Here is a 22,080-nt window from a genome sequence, read left to right on the forward strand (position 1 = left end):
CTGCCGTTCTTGTCAGTTTGCCTGATATCAGGGCAATCGTACTGGTTTATAGCTTTCAGATTTGGCAGTTCTTTTGGGGACTGGTGTGTCCATTTGCCATTTCATTCTTGGGTACCATCTGCCTTCAGTCTGGGAACATGGGCTAGTGCTCTGGCTGTGGTGGAACACTAGCTGTTTTGTACTCGCGGGGATTGCGCTGAAGTGCAGCAGATGGGGGAATTTGTTTGTATCCTTTTTTTTGTACTACCAGAATTATTCTGTTGCTATGCATAAGGTAACGCAAAGCTTCTTAGACTTCAGCTTAGATGACTGAGCGTGGGAAAAGCTGTATTTAGGACTTGTAAAAGAATACAGAAGCTAAATTCAGTACTGAGACTGAATTAATGTAGTAAGGCAAATGCAAGGAGTTGCAGCATCATGGACTAAGAATTCAAAGGGCCTGGTTAGTGGGATGGTACAACTGATGCTTCAGGTGGAAGATGGGTAAGGAGAGTGATTACAGGGAGTCCTGCTACTCTGAAAAAGGTACAGATGTTGAGTAATTTCTTTTTGCAGCTTAAATGTTGTTCTTAAAATTAATAAGAATATCTGGCAAACTGTGCCTATTTAGTTCAACTCTATAGGTTAGGAAAGATGTGTACTGTTAGTGTGATCAAAGGAGAGAAGCTGTTTCTTACGGTGTTTTAGACTGCACCAGGAACCTTCCGGCTGGTAGCAAAGAGGGGCTGGTGAAAGCGTGACAGTTTCTTTAGATGCTGTGATTGTATTTTTGTCATAGGGAACTGCTGGCAGAGGCTATTAGTTCTGCCACCATGTTTCAGCAAACTTGGTCTTGTCATCTGCTTCATGTAGAGAAGCAATTTTGCAAGAATGCCTTTCCTTGAGGCTAGAGAGGAGGTTTTGCTGCTTTAATGTCAATGATCCTAGACTTTGGTCACCACGCTTGTGCAGTAGTACTCTTGGGATTCAGTAGATGCAAAGTATTTGACGTTTTTAAGTGTGTGGGCAGAACTGTCACCGATTCATAGTTGATTGAATTTATTTCTGATATGTGACAGGAGCGTTCTGTGTAGCCAAGCCATCAAAACTTGGGAAGAGTTAGCCTTAGTGACCCATTGGGCCTCCTTGAACTCTGGAGCAAGGCGAAACACTGTTCCAGCCCAAGGCAAAATTAGCCCTTTGGTTGTTTCAACCTTGACAACTGTTTCCTCTTGACTTTTAGGGCCTACCATTAGTCTTCCACTAACCTGCTGAAGAGAGCTCTGTGTAAACACTTTCCAGTGAAATACGTGGGAAGAACAGTAATAAATTGTCTGAAAGGCTTTGTGAGAATCAACCTACTGTGGACCTCTGTGTTGGTGCAGTAGAAATGCTGAATTGCTGACACTAGTTTCAGGAAACATAAGCAAATTCTTGGTGCTATGTGGGTTTCTCGGCGGGCTGTGGGGCAGCGATGTCTGAACTTTTGCGTTCAGCTGGCTTAGAGATATGAGACTTGTTGTTCAGCCAACCTGTTCTAATGCAGTCTGTCTTCAATTTTAGGGCAGAATTTCATTTCCTTCCCTCGTCATGAGGAAGAGCATCTCCAGCGGACTGTGAGCTGGCACCCTTGCCTTCTGATTCTTGGCCAGAACTGTAATGCCAAGTGCCAGTTACTCAACATACTGCTGGGTGAGAAGCTGCTCCCTACCACCAAAATCAGCAATGAGGAGAATTGTAAGAGGCGACGGATCCGCTTCACGCATGGGACGCAAACACGGATTAGCCTAGCGCTGCCTGAGCAGTATGAACTGGTCCATATGATGGCAGCCCACCGAGGGCACTGGGACACGATACCAGAGGAGGACTTAGAAATTCGTGGGGACAGCGAAGATCCTGCTCACCAGATAGCGGAGCTGGAGGTCATGCTGCCGTACTCACTACTAAAGGTAACTTAGGTGCCCATGTACCATTGTCACAGTGAATGTAAGATGTAACATTTGTAGACCCTAATAAAGCTGATGGTGTAAACAAGCATAGGAATTTTTCTTAATTAAAGAGAAGATGGAAGTCTGGTGTTAGGATTTTAATTGGACATCACTGTCTATGCTTGTGTGCTTTTGTTTCAACGTTGACTCTTAGCGTTATGATTCCTCTGTAATGTTTCCCTCCATCTCAGAAGCCAAGCTTACTCAGATGTAACTCCAAGTGTCTTCTAAAATTTTACTCCAGTTTCAAGGTTCAGAGTTAGCTTTGCTGTCTGATAGTAGCTAGAAGCTGTCGTACAAGGATATGTACTTTATCTCTGTCCTGAAGAGCTTGTTGTCAGAAAAAGCTTAATTCTAACATCTGATGAAATGACCTGACTTCATTTGAGAGGGTGGCTTTTTACATTTCGGTGGTGTCAATGGAAATTGAAGGTGTTAAGAACAAGAAAGGTGGGAGTCTGCTCACAGTGCTGTTTCTAACATGGTTAGTATCTTGCTTTGTGACTTTCCTTTCACTTGTCCATAAAACATGTTCCTGTCCTGTGAGTGTTGCAGTTTGGTGTTTGGCAAATATCTTTAAAGGTGAGGGGTGTATTTCATAGCTTTTTATAGCTTCCATGAGCTTTCACTGTATTTCATATCTTATGTCGTGCCTTTGTTATTGCAGTGTAATACTTCTGGAGCATTGTGTTTGGCAGTCGAATATCTGGAATAGCAATTTCTATTTAAGAATTAATTATCTTAAGTGAAAAGAATATGATCTCTTGTCTCATGAGTAAGAGTATGAACTTCATAGTTGAACAACAAAATGGCAAGGTAATTTTGTTTTCTGGATGTATGAATCGAGTCATGATTGTAAATAGGCAGAAAATGAAGACCCAGTCTGATCTTCATCAGCTTGAAATATGTTTTACAAACCCAGCCTGTAGCTAAATTTAAGCCTATCCTAATGAGACCAGCTGAGTCAGTGCTATGTTGTAGTGTGTCTGTGGCTTCCAGTATCCACTGAAAGAGAACAGAAGTGCCATGTTTGTATAAACTGTATGTGAGGCATCCACTGCTTTCCCAGAGAGCGCCAGATCAGCTGCTGGTGCTGCAAAGTAAATGCCTGTTCTGGATCTTCTGCTTGTAAAATCCTGCCTTGCTATGCATAAAAGAGTGTTTAGCTTTACATTTCTTTTACTTGGTTACGTTTTTATATGGGCCAGTTTAGACTCACTGCAGTTTACAACCCTCTTTCAGATTTCTCATGTGAGTGACAAAGATCTCTCTGTCTGGCTTTGGTTATATTTAGGACACTTAGATGAAAACAGCTACTCAGATTAATTTGAAAAGGGTTGGTGAAATAAAAAGCTCTTCCAATAGAAGGAGAGGGAGGGTGAATCACAGCTAGCTTCAGATTGATTCAAAGGGTTCCTTACATGAATTCAAGGGGCTAAAGGAAGAACAAATTTTTTTAAGGCTGATAGGAGAACATAATGCATCTTAGCAGGTAATAGGGATAGCTTCCTGTTAAATTACAGGAGTCTGACCTCCTGTTGAGACCTGTGGTTTTTTCTCGCCCTTCTAGCTAATGCACGTTCTCCAGCTCTGCTCAGCATATACCAAGACAGCAAAATTTTTAAAGTAAATATCTGCTAGTCATGGGCACTACTTCTGTAACTAGTGGAATATATATCTGGAGGAATAACGGATGAGTTTTTTTGGACACTATTCAAAGCTGCGTGTCTGCAGAACTACTCTGAAGGAACTTCTGCTTTTTCTTAACTTGTGAAACAAAACTAGGAGTCTGATAACAATTGCATGCTTGATGACAACGTGATATTCAATACAGATCTTAAGGATTTAGATGTGCCCAGGAATCAAAGAATTTGGAGGAGCTCAGCACCTTTTGGGCAGAGGGAAATCAATCTGAATTTTACCCCACCTGTTACCTAGAATCCCTGTATTTTCATCTGTTTTTCTCCCAACAGCAGAGTGCTTACAAGTAATACTGTGTTTCATGATAACCTTACATTCTAGATATTCAAACACCTTGCTAGGATTTGAAGAAGCATTTGCAGGTCCTTATTGTGGGCTTGAACAGTTATAGGAGATGAGAATTTCATTTGTGTGTTTGTTTGAAATCACATTCATTCCCCATAGTGAGGACACTTATCTACCAGTAGGCTGCCATCAAAGGAGCTGTCAGTGACTTCAGGACCTGGGGAATGCTGTGCAGCTTTTCAGGCCTAAGCATCTCTTACCAAGAGACGTAGTTGCACAGCCTGGCTTGGGCACCTAGATTACATGCTGCTGTCTTGTGCAGGCACTTAATGCAGAATCATGCTTCTTGGTGCAGATACTTGTTTGCTAAATCCAAACTCATTAGCCATTACTCCAGTAAAGAAAGGCTAAGTTATTTGTAAGTTAACAGTATCCAAATATTAACTAAACTACTTTTTTTACTTGGAGATAAATTCAATACAAGTGTAGAATATACCACTTCTTAATATTGAATTGCCAGTGGAGCACCCTGAGTTTTTTTTTTCTTCAGCCTGATATCCAGCATGGGACCATGCTTGCTTTTCTGTGTTACTGAAGGATGTCTTAAATCAAAACCTGTTTCACAGAAAAGGGGGTGAGGAGGAGGGAGCCAAAAATTTCATTTGCATGGGTCAGCTGCTGTGAGAACCCTACCTTGTGCTAATAGGTATGTGAACTTAGTTATTTTTAAGTGTAAAATACCAGGGAAGGAAAAACTTTGGCAAAGCTGCTCTATTCCTTGGGGATCACTGTGCACAGGAATGCATCTAGGTCATGGGGAATAATCCATCTAGCCAGACAGATTATTAGATTTATACTGGGAGTAAACAGTTGGCTCTTTCCCTAAATCTTATCAGTTGTGCCTGGAAGCTGAAATGGACTTCTCTGAAGTATTGGTTTTCATCTGGATAGTACAGCTGAATGGGAGGAGGGTAACAGGGCTGAAAGCTTCCTTTTTCGTGCCTTTGTCTTGCTTTGTGCTTCATGCGACTTCGAGTCTCGGGCTGAAAAGTTTAGGCAGGGCTTGTAGGGAGAGAAAAATTTTCAGCTGCTCTGGCAAAGCTGGAAAATGAATGAAGAAATACAAGATGGTTCTATGAACTCTAACAGAAGAATTGAGTTAGCTTTGGTTTATTGTTGCATTTCTTCAGATACTATAGCAGTGATTGAGGTCATATGAATTAGTAGTTGTTACAAGTACCAAAGAATGTGGTTAAGTACCTATTGGGTGGTTATTTTAATGTACATCCTGCTTAAAACTTGGAAGAACATGCCCTGATCTCCTTCTTGAGATGTTTTTAATGTGCTTGGTTGTGGCATTCATACAGAAAACTGAAAAGCTTTCATGTTGGCTGAGACACTCTTCCTTCCACGCAGCATCAGTTTACTTTGGGCTATGCTGAGGTGCTCCTGCCATGTACCAGCATCAAGTACCTGAAGTCTTCCTCCTCTGTCCCTTTATGCTGGCATAACTGAGGGTAGAAATACTGAAAATGCCAGCATCATGAAATTATTCCTCCACCCAGGTGAAACCTGTTCTCTATTTCTAGTTTTGCTGGCTTAGTGATGTCTTTTACAGGGGAAAAGTTTGTGATCAGAAAAAAAGCATTGCTTCTCAGTTTGTTTTGTGAGTGTGTACACCTCACAGGCTTTCTTGGGCTGGCCCTTTCAGCAAAGGTAAAATGAAATTCCCTGATGAAGTGGGGTTCAGAGTCATTGCACAAAGTCAAAGCAATTAACGTTCTGTAAAGGACAGCAGTGTTTGCTGGAGACCAGAGCTGTAGTTCAGTTTTCTTACCTGGGATTCTCTATAGAGTTACTGAACTTCTGACTCAGGTCCCCATGGAAACAGAATAAACTGGCAAGATCTCAGAAAAATTGGGGGGGAGTGTGGTGTAAAAAAAAAAGTTCTAAATAGAAAATTCAGGGGTATATACATACCTCATATTAATAGGGAGGCAATGAAATTAGATCACATGTAGTAAATGCAGTAACTGTCAGACTTCAGTAATTCACAGACTATTCTTGGAAGGCAGAGTATTCAAATTGGCTTAGAAAAAGACTGAGCTTGGCCTTCAATCATAACCTGCTTGGTTGGAGTTTGGGTAAAAATCTGACTAAATTGGGTTAGCTTCTTAGCACCTCCGTTAACTAAACAAACAGGGATTAAACTGCCCGAAGCCTAGCAAAATAGGACAAGGCCCTCTTGGGATCTAGCAAATAAATGCTTTTTAACTGATTTGGAAACGAGGAATTATCTGTTGACTTAGTAAAATGGCACACTTGAGTGGTCCCTGAATGCACTTAGTGAGACTCCACTTGTCTTATTGTAGGTCAAGACCTACTTGATCCTTGATTTTAATTTTTGTTCAGGGATGTGGGATGCAGTGGTCATCCTGGCATTGCAAGTCTGAATCCATAGATGAGTATGTAGTGTATCTGCATGGTATTCTCTTTAAACTGTATTTTTTGTATTGCTGTTGACAGCATCTGTGCATCATATTTTAAGTGGAAGAGCTGTAACTCTGATATTTGCGTACCTGATGTTCAGATTGCTAAGTGGGAAGCTTTGATATTTTAAAAAGGGCTGTTTAGTTATGGAAAACATGAATGAAGTTACTTGACAGCAACTTCATGCTTACAGCTCTGTCAGAAGTGTTCGAGTGTGTTCATAGCGGTGTGACCTTGTGAGAACCAGCTTTAAAAATTTCAGGAATCCAGTGTGAGTCATAGGTATTCCCCATATAGACTTGATCCTAATAGTATGATGATGCATAGACAGTGCTTAAACTTCTGTAGGACATTAAAAAAAAAAAAGGGGGGGTGGGGGCATGAAATATTGCTAATGCTCTTTGGAACAGCCTGAGAGGCCTCTATGGAAACAGAAGGACCAGTTGCTCATGCTGTATTCGGTTGTCTGTGTTGGTTTTCTCCCTGTCTCCTAGAGACAGCACTGGCTTCCTCCTTTGTTTACAGTCGCTGGCGTGAGTCATCCGTCCTGGTGAATATTGCAGCACTGCACATCCCGTTCTGCTCAACCTCCTGTGCATCAGGCAGGTTTGAGTTCAGCGCCGGGGAATCCCGTGGCAGTAATGACTTCCTGTTAGCTCTAAGAGCAGTTGGGAGATGTGGTCAAGTCTTTAATTTTTCTGGTGGAGAAAAATGATTGAAGAATTCTTAATTATTGCCCCCTGTTACGAGTTGGGAAGACGGTACTTAAATGCTGTCTTCAGTTCAAATCCTTTGACATTTTCTTTCCTTATTTTAGTAGAGCAATATATGCAATTCTAACACTCTTCTCGCATATCCAAAGGTGAATCTTGTCTACGTCCTTGGAAGGGAAGGAAGCAGGTTTCAGAACTGGCCCTTTTTAGTAGGGTTAGTAAGAAGCGGTGTCAGCAGGAGCATATGACCAAAGCAGTGAAACTCTGTGCAGTAAGAAAATAAGTAAATAAAATACATCTTTTAGGTTTTGGTTGGATTTGAAGAAAGTCATAACTAAGCTTGTTACAACCATCTGTTCCTCCTTGTCTGTCCTTTGGCTGTGAACTCTTTGGAATCGGTTATTGTGCTGCCTTTGTCTTGGCAGTAGTGGCTAGTGTAGTGCTTTCTACCATTGGTAGCCACGCTGAAAACTGACAGCATGAATATCTCCTCAAAGAGCTGCAGATCTGGTAAACATCAGTGGGAGGTTGAGAGTGTATTTACTGGGAGAGGTTGGTGCAAAATGGGTCAGCTATAAGCTGAAGAATAACAGCTATTCTGCGATAGCACTTACCTGGGAAACTTGTTCTAAGTTTTGTTCTGAACTAGGCTAAAATTCAAAGGCACTTGGTACAAAATAAGAGTTTTGGAGTCCGTAGGTGCTAATCCATGTCTGGCCGCATCCCTGCGAGGGGGCTGTCATTAGCCTTGCAGGTAGGCTACATACTAAAGCATGATGCTGTGTGTGAGACTCCATAACTGTTCTAAAGGGTTTGAATGTTTCTGGTTTTGCACTTTGTGAATGAATTATGGTGCATTTTTGCATGTGTCAGTTTTTAAAAGGATCTGTGCAAACCTATTTTTTTTTTACTTCCTCACTTGCTAGGAAGTAGATGTTGTGGTAGCACCATGTCGTGGATTCCAGTCTGCTGAAGCCACCTTGGGAGAGTATGTGAACCAAGTCTTGCCTGTTGTCATCTTTGCCATCAGCGAGGCTGAACTTTCTTCATCAGATGAGAATGAACTGCGCGAAATCAAAGAGAAATTCTCTTTGCCCATTTTCTTCTTCAAAGTGCCAGAGTTGGGGGTTGAGCTGATCTCTCCCAAAAAAACTGATCATGAAAAGTCCTCCCTTTACTGCCAGCTGATGGACTTGGAGTACCTGAGTACCAGCCACTGCAGCTGCGGGGCACCCGGTCCTGATGCTGATGCCCAAAGCATGCTGGTGGAGCAGTTTGAGAAGCTCCGTCTCCTAAGCACTTTTTCCAGGCAGGTGCTTCAGAAGCATCTCGTGGAAGCAGCTACCAGTTTAAATGAAGTGCACTGCCGCTGCCTGAACATCTTCATCAATCAGGCTTTCGACATGCAGCGAGACCTGCAAATCACCCCCAAGAGGCTAGAGTATACCCGCAAGAAGGAGAACGAGCTATATGAGTCTCTGATGAACATTGCCAACCGCAAACAAGAGGAGATGAAGGACATGATCATAGAGACACTTAGCAATATGAAAGAGGAGCTCTTGGAGGATGCTGCTAATATGGAATTCAAAGGTAACTACTGGCAGGAGAGTAATGGGAACAAAGAGGCTAGGGGCTTTAAAGGAGAGTGCCAGAGTAATGTTTGCCATCTGCTAAGGGACGGTTGAATGGCAGTCTAGACAAGTGACTTTGCAAGAAAATTCAGAACTCATACACAAAGGTTTTTTCTGTAGTGTCTCCTGGGTAGAAAGCACTGTCCTTAAATGAGAAGCCTGAACATATTAAGTCTTGATTTCTTGTAAATCAGACTTTTTTTTTCCTCCAGAGCTTGCTGGACAGTTCTGGATTAGGGTATTTTACTTCTCTGTTTTAATTCCCCGTTCTGCCGAAGAAGAAAATAACGCTCTCAGCTCTGCCTCAGTGGTTGCGTTGAGACTTGGGAATAAATCTGTCCTAAGAAAAAAAGCTGTTTGAGTTTTAGCGGTGAAGGCTTGATTTGTACTTTCTGCTTGATTTCTTTGTCTGAGAGAGGTTTGCATAAGACTTTTGGGTATAGAACCTCCTAAAATGAAATCCTTCTGGGTAAGTAAGGTTTTCCTTTAAAAAAAAAACAATCAACACAACATATTGTGCTCCTGAGGCCTACGCTTGGTGTTTAGTGTGTGTTTTTTGTGAAATGTGAGAATTCTCACTACATCTTCTAGTACCAGAACTTCCAGGGACACACAAGCTGGAAGTATACAGAATGATGTGTAAACCGCGAAGGGCGAGAGGCTATCCAAATTTTGTCTGCAGGAATACGTGGTCTGTCATAAACATCAAAGCGAAGATTTGCAGGTTGATACTCCACAGCTCTTTTCTCCTCTGCTTGCTAAGCAGAGGTTTACCATAACAATCGTTTCTGTTCTAAGGAAATGCAGTTCACTGGGCTGATGGGGAAAGATTTTTCTATTTAAAATAAAATCAGAAGTAACTCTAGGTTTAGAAGAAATTATTTTTTTGTGAATTGAGTGCTCTTCTGAGGCATGAGAGAGGTGAAAATTCTAGATAATTTTGTTTGTCTCGACTTCCTCCCAATTTCAAATTGGAGTGTTATCTCCTGGGACGAAGAGGAGAGATGATGGATTATGTTTAACCCTGCAGGTTAGGATCTGGTTGTTTTTGCTCCTGCAGGTGGGAAATGGATAAGATATTTCCTGTTTCTTGAAATGTTTGCTTTGTAGTGACCATGCAAAATGTCGTCCTCATAAAGAGCTTGTTTTAATTGCAACATTAACCTATTTGCGTGCTGCAAAAAACCCCAACAAACTAGCATACGCTAGGGGTATAGTGAGTGTGTTAATTCTACCTTTTTGGGCTGCTATTGCGCCATTATCAGGATAGGTAATAATTCCTGTATTCTGTCTGTCCCACTCTTTACAGAATTGGAGCACTGTAGTGCCTGAGTTTCAGGATTCTGTACGTGCAGGGAGTATGTTTAGGGGCAGCGCAAGCTAAAACACCCGCAGTAAATGTGTGTATATGTGTATACGCACAACAAATATCACTTAGATTGTAGAATCTTGTTGGCTATCGGTATTTGAAGAAATATCCTAAAAGGAGGAAGATGTTCTTTTGGGGAGCTAATGCCATCTGCCGATCACTGGATTTTGTTTTAAGTAGGCTAGACTGGTTTTGGCCAAAATCCAGAGACAAGGTCTTCAGCTCCTGGTAGTAATGTAGTACTGCTCAGAGTGGTTACAGTGCATGAGCAGTGATTGCTCAGTGTTTGTTTAAAAATACCAAGTGGTAATCAACCTTTTCAAGGTCCCAGGAAAAAAATTTCATGTAACCGGTGTGGCTGTTACATCACTTTCTTTGTAACATTCAACATCCAGCAGTGCTTATGGATTGCAGCATGGCCTGGAAGAATTTCCTGATCTGTACTGCTTTAGATAGAAGGACAGCTTTGTGCTTCTGCCCTTTAATTTTTGAGATGATAGTTGGCTTGTCATCACTGTACAACTGTTAAACCTGTAGTAGCTACAGAATGCTTGTGTAGAGTCTATCAGGTGTTAGAGTTGAGTATCCTGAGAATTTGTACACCAGTGAATGGAAGCAAACATCAGAATATTTTCCACCTTGGTCAGATCTGATTTTTAGCTTCCCTGAAACTGGAGTACCAGATGTGCATTCCTGGAGCTACTCTAATGCTTTAGTACTTTCTTTCACAGAATACCAAGTAAGTCAGAATCTGCAGGTTTGGTTTTGGGACCTCCGTAAAACTGGCATTGTAGCATTAGACACGTAGACTGGCAAAAATTTAATCCTTTGTAATAGTCAGTATATGTGTTCTTCTGTTGCTCATGGGTTTCTTTGACTGTTGGCCTCAGGTTGATATATCTGGGTCTAAAGTAATGAACCTCTGAAGGAGCAAAACAGCAAAAGAGCGTTTGGAGCAGAAGCTGGCTGGACTGGGACTGTGCTGTAGCTCCTTTGCAAAACACTCAAAGCAGCTCTCAGTAGCTGTTGTGGCAACAGTGGTATGTTGAGTACAAAAGGTGCCTCTTTCTTTTCTTTTATGCAGATATCATCATTCCTGAGAATGGGGAACCTGTTAGTTCCAAGGACATAAAGTGCTGTATTAAGCAAATTCAGGAACTGATTATTTCTCGGTTAAACCAAGCAGTTGCCAACAAGTTAATTAGTTCAGTGGACTATCTGCGAGAGAGCTTTGTAGGGACTCTGGAGAGATGTCTGAAGAGCTTGGAGGAGTCTTGGGAGGTTTCAGTACATCCTGCAAGGAGTTTGGAGAAGTCAAAGGATGTTTCTGTACACATCACAAGCAATTATCTCAAACAGGTATGGTGGCTTAAATGGCTGTCTAGAATATTCTTAATAATTGTCTTTATCCTGATCCAGCAAGGGTGGTAGGAGACTGAGATGCTCAGTGAAATTAGAGGAACACAACTCCTGGAGTATGTGTGGGTCTAGTGTCATTAAGGGAGGTGCTAAAACTGGGGAATAGTCACTTAAAGGCCTAGTACTTACCTTTCCTAAATCTGTATATAGTAATCAGATTACAGCCTGGAAACACCTATGAGCTTAATACAATAAATAAATTGAACCAAGTCAATCATGCAGTATCCCATACAGTGTCCATTTTTTCATTTTCAGAGGATCTAGCAAATTTTGTAGTGACTATAGCTTGCAAAGTTCCCATACTTACATCTTTCCTCTGCTTTCCAGATACTAAATGCAGCCTATCATGTTGAAGTCACTTTCCACTCTGGCTCAACAGTAACCAGGATGCTGTGGGAACAGATCAAACAGGTATGGGCATCTTTATCATTTATTTCTAGTATGTGTCACTGTATAGTGAAATGTTTTTGGAGCAAAGAATAATATGAATACTCACAGCTGCCCTCTAAACTTTGACTCTGGGCACATGCATTGTGGAAAGCTGTTGCTTCCCCACTCAGTGCTAAGGCTATGTGTATAGTTTATTCCTGGTGATGCTAATATTTAATTTAAAGCAAATACTTCTAGTGTTTTCTTTCTGTTCTGAAACAGCAAAGGAATGATGATCAGCATTTTGAAACTCTTGCTGTTTATGTTTTGGGGAACTGGTTATTTATTTGGGTTTCTGGGTTTTTTGTGGGTTTTTTTGTTTGTTTTTGGGCTTTCTTGTGGGTTCTTTTGTTTGTTTGTTTTGCAATGTATCTTGATTCAGGTCAATTCACTCTTCTCCCTCCAGAGCAGACCAGATTTCCTCAGGTCTTTGTTTTAAATTTCTGCCTGTTAAAGCATTCATCTTTCTGAAGTTCCTGCTCTGAGCTGTTGGTGACCTTTACTGCCTTCTCCCTCTTGAGATTCCTTGTATGAAGGGTGAGAGGAATATGAGTTTTTCCCAAATAGGCGCAGTGCAGACTGAGCGGTAACAAACCTTCAGATTCCTCCTTCAGCCTGGGAGAAGGATCCAGACTGGGTGTGCAGCAGCTGGATTTCTGTGGCTTCTAATAAAGGGTGGGGCAGGGCATCTTAATCACCCAGCAATTTAAGGGAAGTGGTGCATACCGACACCTAGGACTTCCGCACCTTGACAGTGTGTCTGTCCAGCAAAAGGCTGCTTCTCTGTAGCTTTCACCAGTTTAGGAACATCTCTCTTCCTGAGTCTCTGGGTTACTGCTTACGCTGCCTGTTCTTTCAGCCTACAAGCTGCACCACAACTGTGTGGTTTTCCAAGTGTCTAGCTATGTATGCTCTCGGTTAGACGTGAAAGGATGGTTGGCTTGTAGGAATGAACTGAGCAGATCTTCAGAAAAATCAAATCTCTTCTTTAGTGTGCATGTACAACAGTATTGTGATCAATACCTCTAAGTTGTTAGCAGTTACTATAAAGTAATTATTTAGCCCAATTCTGTGAGCAGATGACTGCATTATTACAAGGTATCTAAGCAGTCTGAGTAAATTGACTGACCCTTTGCTTTTTTGTGCTAGTGCCTTAATTCTGTTTCCTGTTTTACTAGATAATCCAGCGGATTACATGGGTCAGCCCACCTGCCATCACCAGTGACTGGAAGAGGAAAGTTGCTCAGGATGCTATCGAGAGCCTCAGTGCGTCCAAGTTAGCCAAGAGCATTTGCAGCCAGTTCCGGACCAGGCTAAACAGTTCCCATGAGGCTTTTGCAGCTTCTCTACGACAGGTGAGTGTGTGGAGCTGTTAAGGAAGAGGTCTTGTTTTGTACACTGCCACTTATGGAAAGAGGATTTTTAATTGCAGAGATAGCTAAAAGAGCAGCCCGTGCAGTTAATGCTGCCATTCTGTAGGTGGAGGTGGCAGAGCTGATGTGAGTGCCCTAATACAAGGTCCTATTTCTAAACTAGGCATGCTTTAAGTAGGATCTCTACTCAGTTGTGCAAAGACCCTCAACCTCATTGCACTAGGGCTTCAAACCAGGCAGGATTACAGTGTATATGCGATATCTCTTTTAGTTAGAAGACGGCCATTCTGGCAGGCTGGAGAAAACAGAAGACCTGTGGCTGAAGGTGCGGAAAGATCATGCTCCTCGGCTAGCGCGACTCTCGCTGGAGAGCAGGTCCCTCCAGGATGTGCTGTTACATGGTGAGCATTGTGCTTGATGTTCTCTGTATTACCTTCTGCTCCCTCCTTCTGAAGCAGTCAGTGGGTGTAAAGGAGTAGGAGGGGTGTTTTGCTTTTCACTCAGCTACTTCGGTAAGCCTCCATCTGACACATACTGGGTACCTTGAACTGTGCAGCTGTTGGCCCATGAAAAGCTCTGGGCTGCCAGCCTGATAGTGTACGGGAAGAAATAAACACGTTTTAATGTCTAACTAAATGGATGTTGTGCCTTACAGGCAAACCAAAGTTGGGCCGTGAGCTGGGCCGAGGACAGTATGGCGTGGTCTATCTGTGTGACAGCTGGGGAGGGCATTTCCCATGTGCACTGAAATCTGTTGTTCCTCCAGATGAGAAGCACTGGAATGACCTTGCACTTGAGTTTCACTATATGAGGTGTGTATCGTAAGCGCTTTTCTCATTCCACATGGATCTCCTTAACTTCGCTACTGCAAACAAACGCCGTTTGCATAGGCAGAACCCTGCTTGCTATAATTCTACTCTGCAATCAGTGACTTGAGCTCACAAAATGCTAAGCTGCCATTTCTAGCAAAGGCAAGACAGCTTGCCAGTTCCACTGCAAAAATGCAACAGGCGCAGAATGGTAGGCAGGCATGCTCCTTTCTGTCTTAACCTGATTTGAACAGCGTAGATGCCAGAGAATGCTTGCTATTTTGCAGACTAAATTAGAATTAATAGAGTATGATAGCAAACAGTTCTTCCTCCCCTGATTTTTGGTGTTGAATCATCCCTCCTTTCCCAATCTGTCTTCGTCCTACCTGAATTCACAAAAGAAAATGATGGGTCTGTGCTGCAGAAAACAGCTCGTTTTCAGTAAACAGCTGCAGGCAGGTGCTGCAGTACAGACGGCTGAAATAATACAGTATTTCTTTGGTACTATAACCTTTAATAGGCTTTCTTGAGTTTAATTGGGTAAGACAGCTGTATATTGTTACGGTCCTCAGAACTGTGGGGTGCTGTGTATTTTTACTGTACGGCACATGGTATAGGTGTATCTTACTATTGTGCTAAAGCTGCAGCTGCTGAGCATTTTTCCTTTACAGGGTGAGGCTTGGCCTGGGGTGGAGGGAAGGATATAAAAATAACCAGCTTTCTGTGCTGAACTTTCTCTAGGTCTCTGCAGACACATGAGCGGCTCATACATCTCCATGGTTCTGTGATAGATTATGGCTATGGAGGAGGCTCCAGCATTGCCGTCTTACTGATAATGGAACGGTTGCACAGAGACCTCTATACCGGACTAAAGGTAACAACTATCTGTGTGTATGTATATACGTTTTTTATATATACATTAAAAAATCCATACCTAAGTATCTATTAATATGTAAAACAAAGCTAGAATTGCTTAGTCTTCAGTGTTTTTGGCAAATAAGAGTAAGCAAAAGTAACTTCCATTTGTAGGAATTAAATCTGTGTTTGTTTATTCTTCAGGCTGGGCTAGAATTAGAAACACGATTACAGATTGCCTTGGATGTAGTTGAAGGAATCCGTTATCTTCACAGTCAGGGACTTGTGCACCGGGATATCAAACTTAAAAATGTCTTGGTAAGGAAAACTTTTTTGTATCTGACTAATCCTGAAGTCTTATGAGGCCCTTTTAGTGGGAGGGAGAAGCATAATATAAGTGAAGTAACAGTTTTCTTCATACAGGATCTTTTAACTTGTGGTATTGTTAGCCACAACGAGCCTTGCAGTGAGGTTTCCCTGGCTCCTTTTCAGGCAGAAAGCCTAGGGGAAAGGGAGCCATAGAGTGACTTCTCTTGAAGGTAGAGAGCTTGAGCTACAAGTAGGACTTCCAGTTCGCAGTTCTATTAAACCCCAACCACACCCTCTACGTAGAAGACAAGTGAAGACATGTCTTGTTACTGAGCTTAACTAGGTAAAAGTCCAAGAGCAGCCAAGTAATCAGAGAAGCTTACTGAAGAATAAATGCCCAACCCTTCAAACATAAACAGAGGTTAAAGCCTTAATATTAAAATGCAGTACTAAAACTGAGAAGTGTGGTTATCAGTTGCCTGTGTATGAATTCTTCTACAGCTTGACAAAAAGAATCGAGCCAAAATCACTGACTTGGGGTTCTGCAAACCAGAAGCCATGATGTCTGGCAGTATTGTAGGCACACCTATTCATATGGCTCCTGAGCTCTTTACAGGTATGCTTGTTGATTGAATCCGCTACTGTCTCACTCTGGCTTGAATTTTGAAGGCTGTTACTTTGAATTAATATCTCAACTTGCTTATGAGGAAAAAATAATTAAAATAAATCAGAAGACTGCCTGATTGAAGACTAGAATGCATAGTATGGTGTTTTTCTGTATTTTAAGTCTCAGTCTTAAATTACTTGATAGAGAACTGTGGGATTCATAAGCTTTGCTGAAGTGATGAATAATGAATAAATTGGAAAGTTAAATTATTAGTTATTAGCAAGCTGGAAATATTTGGCTTTCATCACCCATTCATATGGCTCCTGAGCTCTTTACAGGTATGCTTGTTGATTGAATCCGCTACTGTCTCACTCTGGCTTGAATTTTGAAGGCTGTTACTTTGAATTAATATCTCAACTTGCTTATGAGGAAAAAATAATTAAAATAAATCAGAAGACTGCCTGATTGAAGACTAGAATGCATAGTATGGTGTTTTTCTGTATTTTAAGTCTCAGTCTTAAATGACTGAGATATGGTTACTTGATAGAGAACTGTGGGATTCATAAGCTTTGCTGAAGTGATGAATACCCTTTCAATTGGAAAGTTAAATTATTAGTTATTAGCAAGCTGGAAATATTTGGCTTTCATAGGCAAATACTTCAGAAAGGATCCCGTGGTTTTTTGAATGGATACCAAGTAAGGAATTTCCAAGCTGTTACTAACATGTGGAGTGTGTTCAAATTCACTGTGTGTTGTGCTTCTGGCAGGCTCTCTCTCTAAACTTTTTTCCTGTGCAAGCATCTTATGGTAGCGCTTAGAGGTCCATACCACACTTAGCAGAATCCTTTTGGTCTATCTGAGATGCTGTCCCTGCTTTGACAAGATTGCAGTCAAATCGAAGCAACCCTATTTGTGTTTAATTTGGAGAGTATTATTCAGGTGGTTCTCACTCTCACTGCTAACAGTGAAATACTCGTGACTGGCAGGCTAGACCTTGACCTTACAGAGGAGAGCATTGGCTTAGCCCTTACACGCTTACTGTGCTCAGTCTTTTCTTATGCAGTGGGTGAACTTGCTATAAATGAGTAATTGCCAAACTCTGGATTGAGAGGCTGATGTTAGCTCCGTCAGACTCCTGGGCTAGCTAGCAGCAGAGCCAAACAGAACTGATAGGCTTACAAATGTTGGTGTTTAAGTCTGAAAGACACCTGAGCACCTGTACCTGCAGTGGTCCGTGAACCTCAGCTTGGGAACTGCTGGTACAGGTTAAGCGTAAACAGAACTGAGGCTTACAAATGTTGGTGTTTAAGTCTGAAAGACACCTGAGCACCTGTACCTGCAGTGGTCCGTGAACCTCAGCTTGGGAACTGCTGGTACAGGTTAAGCGTATAAATCCTCTGAGAATGGAAGGTCTTAACTTTTATCCCTCCACCTTTGGCAATGCCTCCTGATGTGTTACTAGGCTTCATTCAAGCCTTGCCCTCCGGCAATGAAGTTGTGGTTTTAATTTGAGGAAGTGGAACACTGAAATTAGTTCAGACTGCTCAGTTTCCAGAGATGAAGATGATGTTTGCCCTGCTGATCAAATGTGTTTTTGTCACAGGAAAGTATGATAATTCAGTGGATGTTTATGCATTTGGCATTCTGTTTTGGTACATTTGTTCGGGACACGTGAAGTTACCAGAGGCTTTCGAGAGATGTGCAAGCAAAGATCACCTTTGGAACAATGTTAGAAGAGGTATAAATGGCTTATTTTGAACTCTGTTGGTTGATAACTTACACTTCAGTAAAATTTGAGAGGAGATTAGGAAATCCATTTTTATCCTCTTGGAACCGAAAGGTAAAAATACGAGTTGTATTGCTTCATTGACAGCCTGAAGAGTAATGTTATCTAGTTAAACTTGGACATATTCTACTGAAAGTCTAACTAAAATTAGCAAGGAATAACAAAAAAAAGGCTTTCAGTTAACCACCTCCTTGCCATAGTGTCATAGGAGCTGTGCTAGCACACCGCTTAAACCATGCGAAGTAGTACAACACTTACGATGTAAAACAGACCCCAGAACCAGCCAGGCATGATCCCCTAAAGAATGTTTAATCCCTTGCAATTTCTGGAGGCTGTGGAGATCTGTGCATTCAAGTGCTTAACATGCAGCATGCTGAGCAAGCTGGATGTTGAGTAAAACACACTCATAGCTTTTCCCCAAAATATAAACTTACACTGCCTGTGCAGGTTTAGTGTAGCACTATATTTAGTGGTGGCTTAATCCTTCACGCTGCATTGTGGTATCAGAATGCTTTACTACTTTGTGTCCTTAGTTCCTGTCCATATAATCTCTCCCCTTCTCATGTGAAAAAGATTAACTCAGATGAGCGAGTCTTGTACTCGGTCAGAATGCTGCACTCGCTGCTTGTTCTCATGTTGAACTTTCTCCCAAAGGCACCATTATGAGTGGATGTGGGAGGGACTGGTTTTCTTATAGAGGAGGGTACTCATTTTGTTCCCAAATAGCTTCAAAGAGGAGGCTCCAGTGAAACTAAATGTGTTGGCCATCCTCTGGAAGTGTGCATGATCTCCCGAGCGACTTCAGCAATGCTCCCAAAGATGTCTCAGCGGCGTTGCTGAAATGTACGCCTTTATTAATAGCAGTAGACCCTGGACAGTCCACTTTAGTCACTTCAGCTTGCACCAAAGTAGTGAGCGTCAGACAAAGCTTCTCTCAGATTTGAGGTGTACTGATGGTTACCAGGTCCCTCTCCGTTTTTCCAGGAGTTCGCCCGGAGCGTCTTCCCGTGTTCGATGAGGAATGCTGGCAGCTGATGGAAGCCTGCTGGGACGGAGACTCTTCCCAGCGCCCTCTCTTGGGGATTGTTCAACCTATGCTGCAGGGGATCATGGACAGGCTCTGCAAGTCAAGCTCTGAGCACCCAAATAAGGGGTTGGATGACTCTACTTGAAAAGGAAGCACGGAAGAATTTTTAATTGTGGGAGAGTTCTGAACCCCTAACTCTGCAGACGGCTTCTTCAGATGTAGCTCTTTGTGGCTAACATGAGTGGGACAGGTAATAGCAACCAGAAGATTGCTCATAGAGGTGAGACCTTGGGGATGTTCCATCTTGAATAGCGGCCAGAGAAATCTCCCCCGGTACACCCCATTGATGCTAGTTACCCCGCTGCAGCTTTTATTATGGAGTTGTGCAAGTGAGATAAAAATCCACGCCCTTGAACTGAAAGGGATTTTTGCCAATCCCACACAAACACCAATCAAAGAAAAGCATCTTGTGTGTTCCAGGTAGTGTCTGCGTTGCTAGGAGCTGATCACGACAGTCTTTACTCAGTAAAGTAAAAACTTCCCATTAACTGATGGTCCTAGGCGGCCTTCGGTCCACACACAACTATCCCAATCACTTATCGATTGGCACCGATTACAGTGCGGTCGGAGAGGAAGGAGAAAGCAGAGGGTCTAGGCTAGAAAGTGTTTAGAAGCTAAGAGCATCTCTCTGTATTAGCTTCTTGCAACACTCAAAATGTTTACATTGACAGGAGCAAAGCTTCCATGTTTTACCTAAGGGGATTTATCTACTGTTCCACTGCAGTGCAAATACCCCAAGTTATAAGCTATTTATCTCTTACGTACCCTTCACCTCTTACTTATGTAAACAAGCTCTTTTCTGGTAAATTCGCTTCATAATAGTTATTTGAATGTCTGAAGAAACCTGACCTTTCTTTTACAGTCTTCTGGTAAAATGGAAGACTGCTCAGAGATTACATATCGTAATACCGAAACAAAGTCATTACAACTAATGACTGTCCATGGGGAAAATGCCAATTCATTTTAATTAAATTTGGTTTTTGAATTAGTTGTAAAGGCAATAACAGTTTTAAATTGTGCTAACTATGACAGACATATTTTTAAAAATAAGGTTTCTTCAGCTTTTTTAAAGTCACATGCTTGGTGAGAGCATGCTCGAGGGAAAACAGGTCATTCGTTCTTCTTCAGTAGCTTTGTATTGTGGCTGTGTCTGTTCATCTGATCGTTTCACTCTGGGATCTCTAATTTGGCTGTATTGCAAAGAATAAAAAATGGGGGGGAGGGGAATCCTTTGCAAGGAAGGTATGGGCTGGGGTGGTCCTGCTGCCCTTCCCAAGAGGGCTGCTTTTGAAAATAATATCCTTGCCCTTTGCCTTTTGCATTTCTGGGGCAAGGTTGGTTGATCTTAGTGTAACATACCTATAGGGTGGAGGCTGAAATAGAAAATGCACCTTGTTTACTACATGAGGAAATACAGAGTTGGCAAGTTCTCCCTGGGTTTACTGTTCCTCCCAGCTGCAGGGGATGAGCACGCAATGGCTTTGTTTCCCAGGAAAGCTAGCATGCTGCATCCAAAGTAGTGTAGGCATGTGGAATTACTGCACCTTGTTGCTGGAATTTATTGGCTAGAATACAGCAAAATTACAACCAATAGTCTGGGATACATAGAACCAATAGAAAGGGATACATAACCCTGCAGTATTAGTGTAAATCTTCCTTTCTTTGTGCAATAAACAGAATTAATGCTTTTTTTAATATAAAACAAGACTTTTTTACTTGCACGTGTGGGCATTTTTCTGGTCTTGATGGCATTAACAGTGTGGTTCTATACAGATACAGCCTCGCCAGCTGCTCCAGCTGAAAGTGCAGCAACCAAGAACCACACGCGCAGAAGAACAAATACTTTTCCAAAGTAGAATCGTTAGGCGTTTCACTGCCTCGGTGCACACTCATGCCACCAATGACACTAACAGTATTAACTCCGTTCTGCTGTGCGTGGTGGTTAGTAACCTTATTTAAAAGTAGGAGAGTCAAGGTCAGTCTCTGGCAATTAATAGAGGTAGCTTCTGTAAATAATAAATGTATGAATAAAATTTAAATCTCTGTATATGCAATTCCAGAAATGTCTTGTATAGCTTTTCCTGTGTAGCCATCTCAGACGCTTACCTGATGCCTTTTTATTGTTGTTTGTAGCTACCTTGCTATCTTGTTTCCATTTGGTTTGTCTTTTTGCATGTGTGGCATTGTAGATCCGCAGGTTTTCCCGAACTCGGTACAGCTGCTTCTCTGCATTTTTTTTTTCCTGTTGGCTATAAAGTCTGCCCGACTGAACTTGTTTTGAGAGATTTCACACACCCTGTTTATCTTTACAACTAGTGTTCTCACCCCCCTCCCATTAGAGCAAGGAAAACAAGATGAACAATTACTTTATTCAAAGATTCCACAGAACGTAAATTGGAAGTAGTACCAAACTCAAACACCTCTGAGCCTGGTGCACTGAGACGAAGCTGAGCCTGTACTCTTCTCCCAGATAAGGCTGCCTTTATCGCCTCAATCTACTGAAGGCGTTTGTTACAGTATGTCTTAATGTTATGTTATAAAAGGGTACTTAAACTTGTGCATTGTACGATGTACCACATGTAGCCAGGTAATGGACTGGCTTCGGTTGTATATGGACACAAATCAGCGTGTGCCACTCCAGTAACGTGATCATTGCCACTTAAAACAAGCTAAATACCAGAGGCTGAGGCTGATGGCCGCGAACGGTGAGGAGTTAAGCCTCCGCTCTCCCATCCTGTAGCTCTAAAGTGAAGATCAGGCCTAAAATGATTTTGGAAAAAGGCTTTGTTTACAGAGGTGTGAGGTTTACATGCTGCCGTGGCTGAGGCGGCTCTGCTAGAAGAGTCGCTGAAGTCCTTGCGAGGTTCAAGTACGGCCCGAGAGGTGCTAGGAACTTGTTCTGCACTTCAGGCTCCCCAGCCCAGTCTTAAGCCTTTCCTTCACACTACGCTTAGTGGGACGAACTGGGAGAAAACACACTCACATGAGGAACGGGCTGGAGGGCTTCGGCAGCCTGCCCCAGCGATGCTGCTTTCGCTGTATCTTGCTGCCAGAGCAGAAGTCTGCAGGACGCTTACTGCGCGTCTTGGAGCACCAGATACTTAGCTTAATTCACAGGACTGTTACTTACACTAACCGCCTTGTTTTGGGACCGAAGAGCAGTGTGGAGTTTACCTGTAAGGGGGGCTGGCTGGGCTCCCCCCCCATCCCACCCTGGTGCGGGATGTGGGGAAGGGGAGAGCAGCCCCCC

The 22,080-nt window shown here is 42.3% G+C and overlaps 1 protein-coding gene across 1 annotated transcript; it reads left to right on the forward strand.

Annotated features, from left to right (window-relative positions):
* The first annotated feature begins 479 nt into the window (after positions 1-479).
* DSTYK (dual serine/threonine and tyrosine protein kinase) lies at positions 480-21,986 on the forward strand. The gene is made up of 13 exons (XM_009272915.2): positions 480-525; positions 1,543-1,928; positions 8,083-8,746; positions 11,241-11,515; positions 11,903-11,986; positions 13,183-13,359; positions 13,649-13,778; positions 14,033-14,189; positions 14,928-15,060; positions 15,246-15,359; positions 15,852-15,966; positions 17,561-17,695; positions 18,728-21,986. The coding sequence occupies exons 1-13, from the start codon at positions 480-482 to the stop codon at positions 18,913-18,915; spliced, it is 2,604 nt and encodes an 867-aa protein (XP_009271190.1). The 3' UTR covers positions 18,916-21,986.
* Positions 21,987-22,080: the final 94 nt, after the last annotated feature.

Source organism: Aptenodytes forsteri, unplaced genomic scaffold (genome assembly GCF_000699145.1).
Source record: "Aptenodytes forsteri isolate BGI_AS27 unplaced genomic scaffold, ASM69914v1 Scaffold142, whole genome shotgun sequence".
In the NCBI taxonomy this organism is placed as follows: Eukaryota; Metazoa; Chordata; class Aves; order Sphenisciformes; family Spheniscidae; genus Aptenodytes; species Aptenodytes forsteri.

Coding starts and splice junctions, on each gene's coding strand:
- DSTYK (XM_009272915.2), top strand. CDS start 480: ATGGGTAAGGAGAGTGATTACAGGGAGTCCTGCTACTCTGAAAAAG. Junction 526..1,542: donor GTCCTGCTACTCTGAAAAAG/GTACAGATGTTG, acceptor CTTCAATTTTAG/GGCAGAATTTCATTTCCTTC. Junction 15,061..15,245: donor ACCTCTATACCGGACTAAAG/GTAACAACTATC, acceptor TTTATTCTTCAG/GCTGGGCTAGAATTAGAAAC.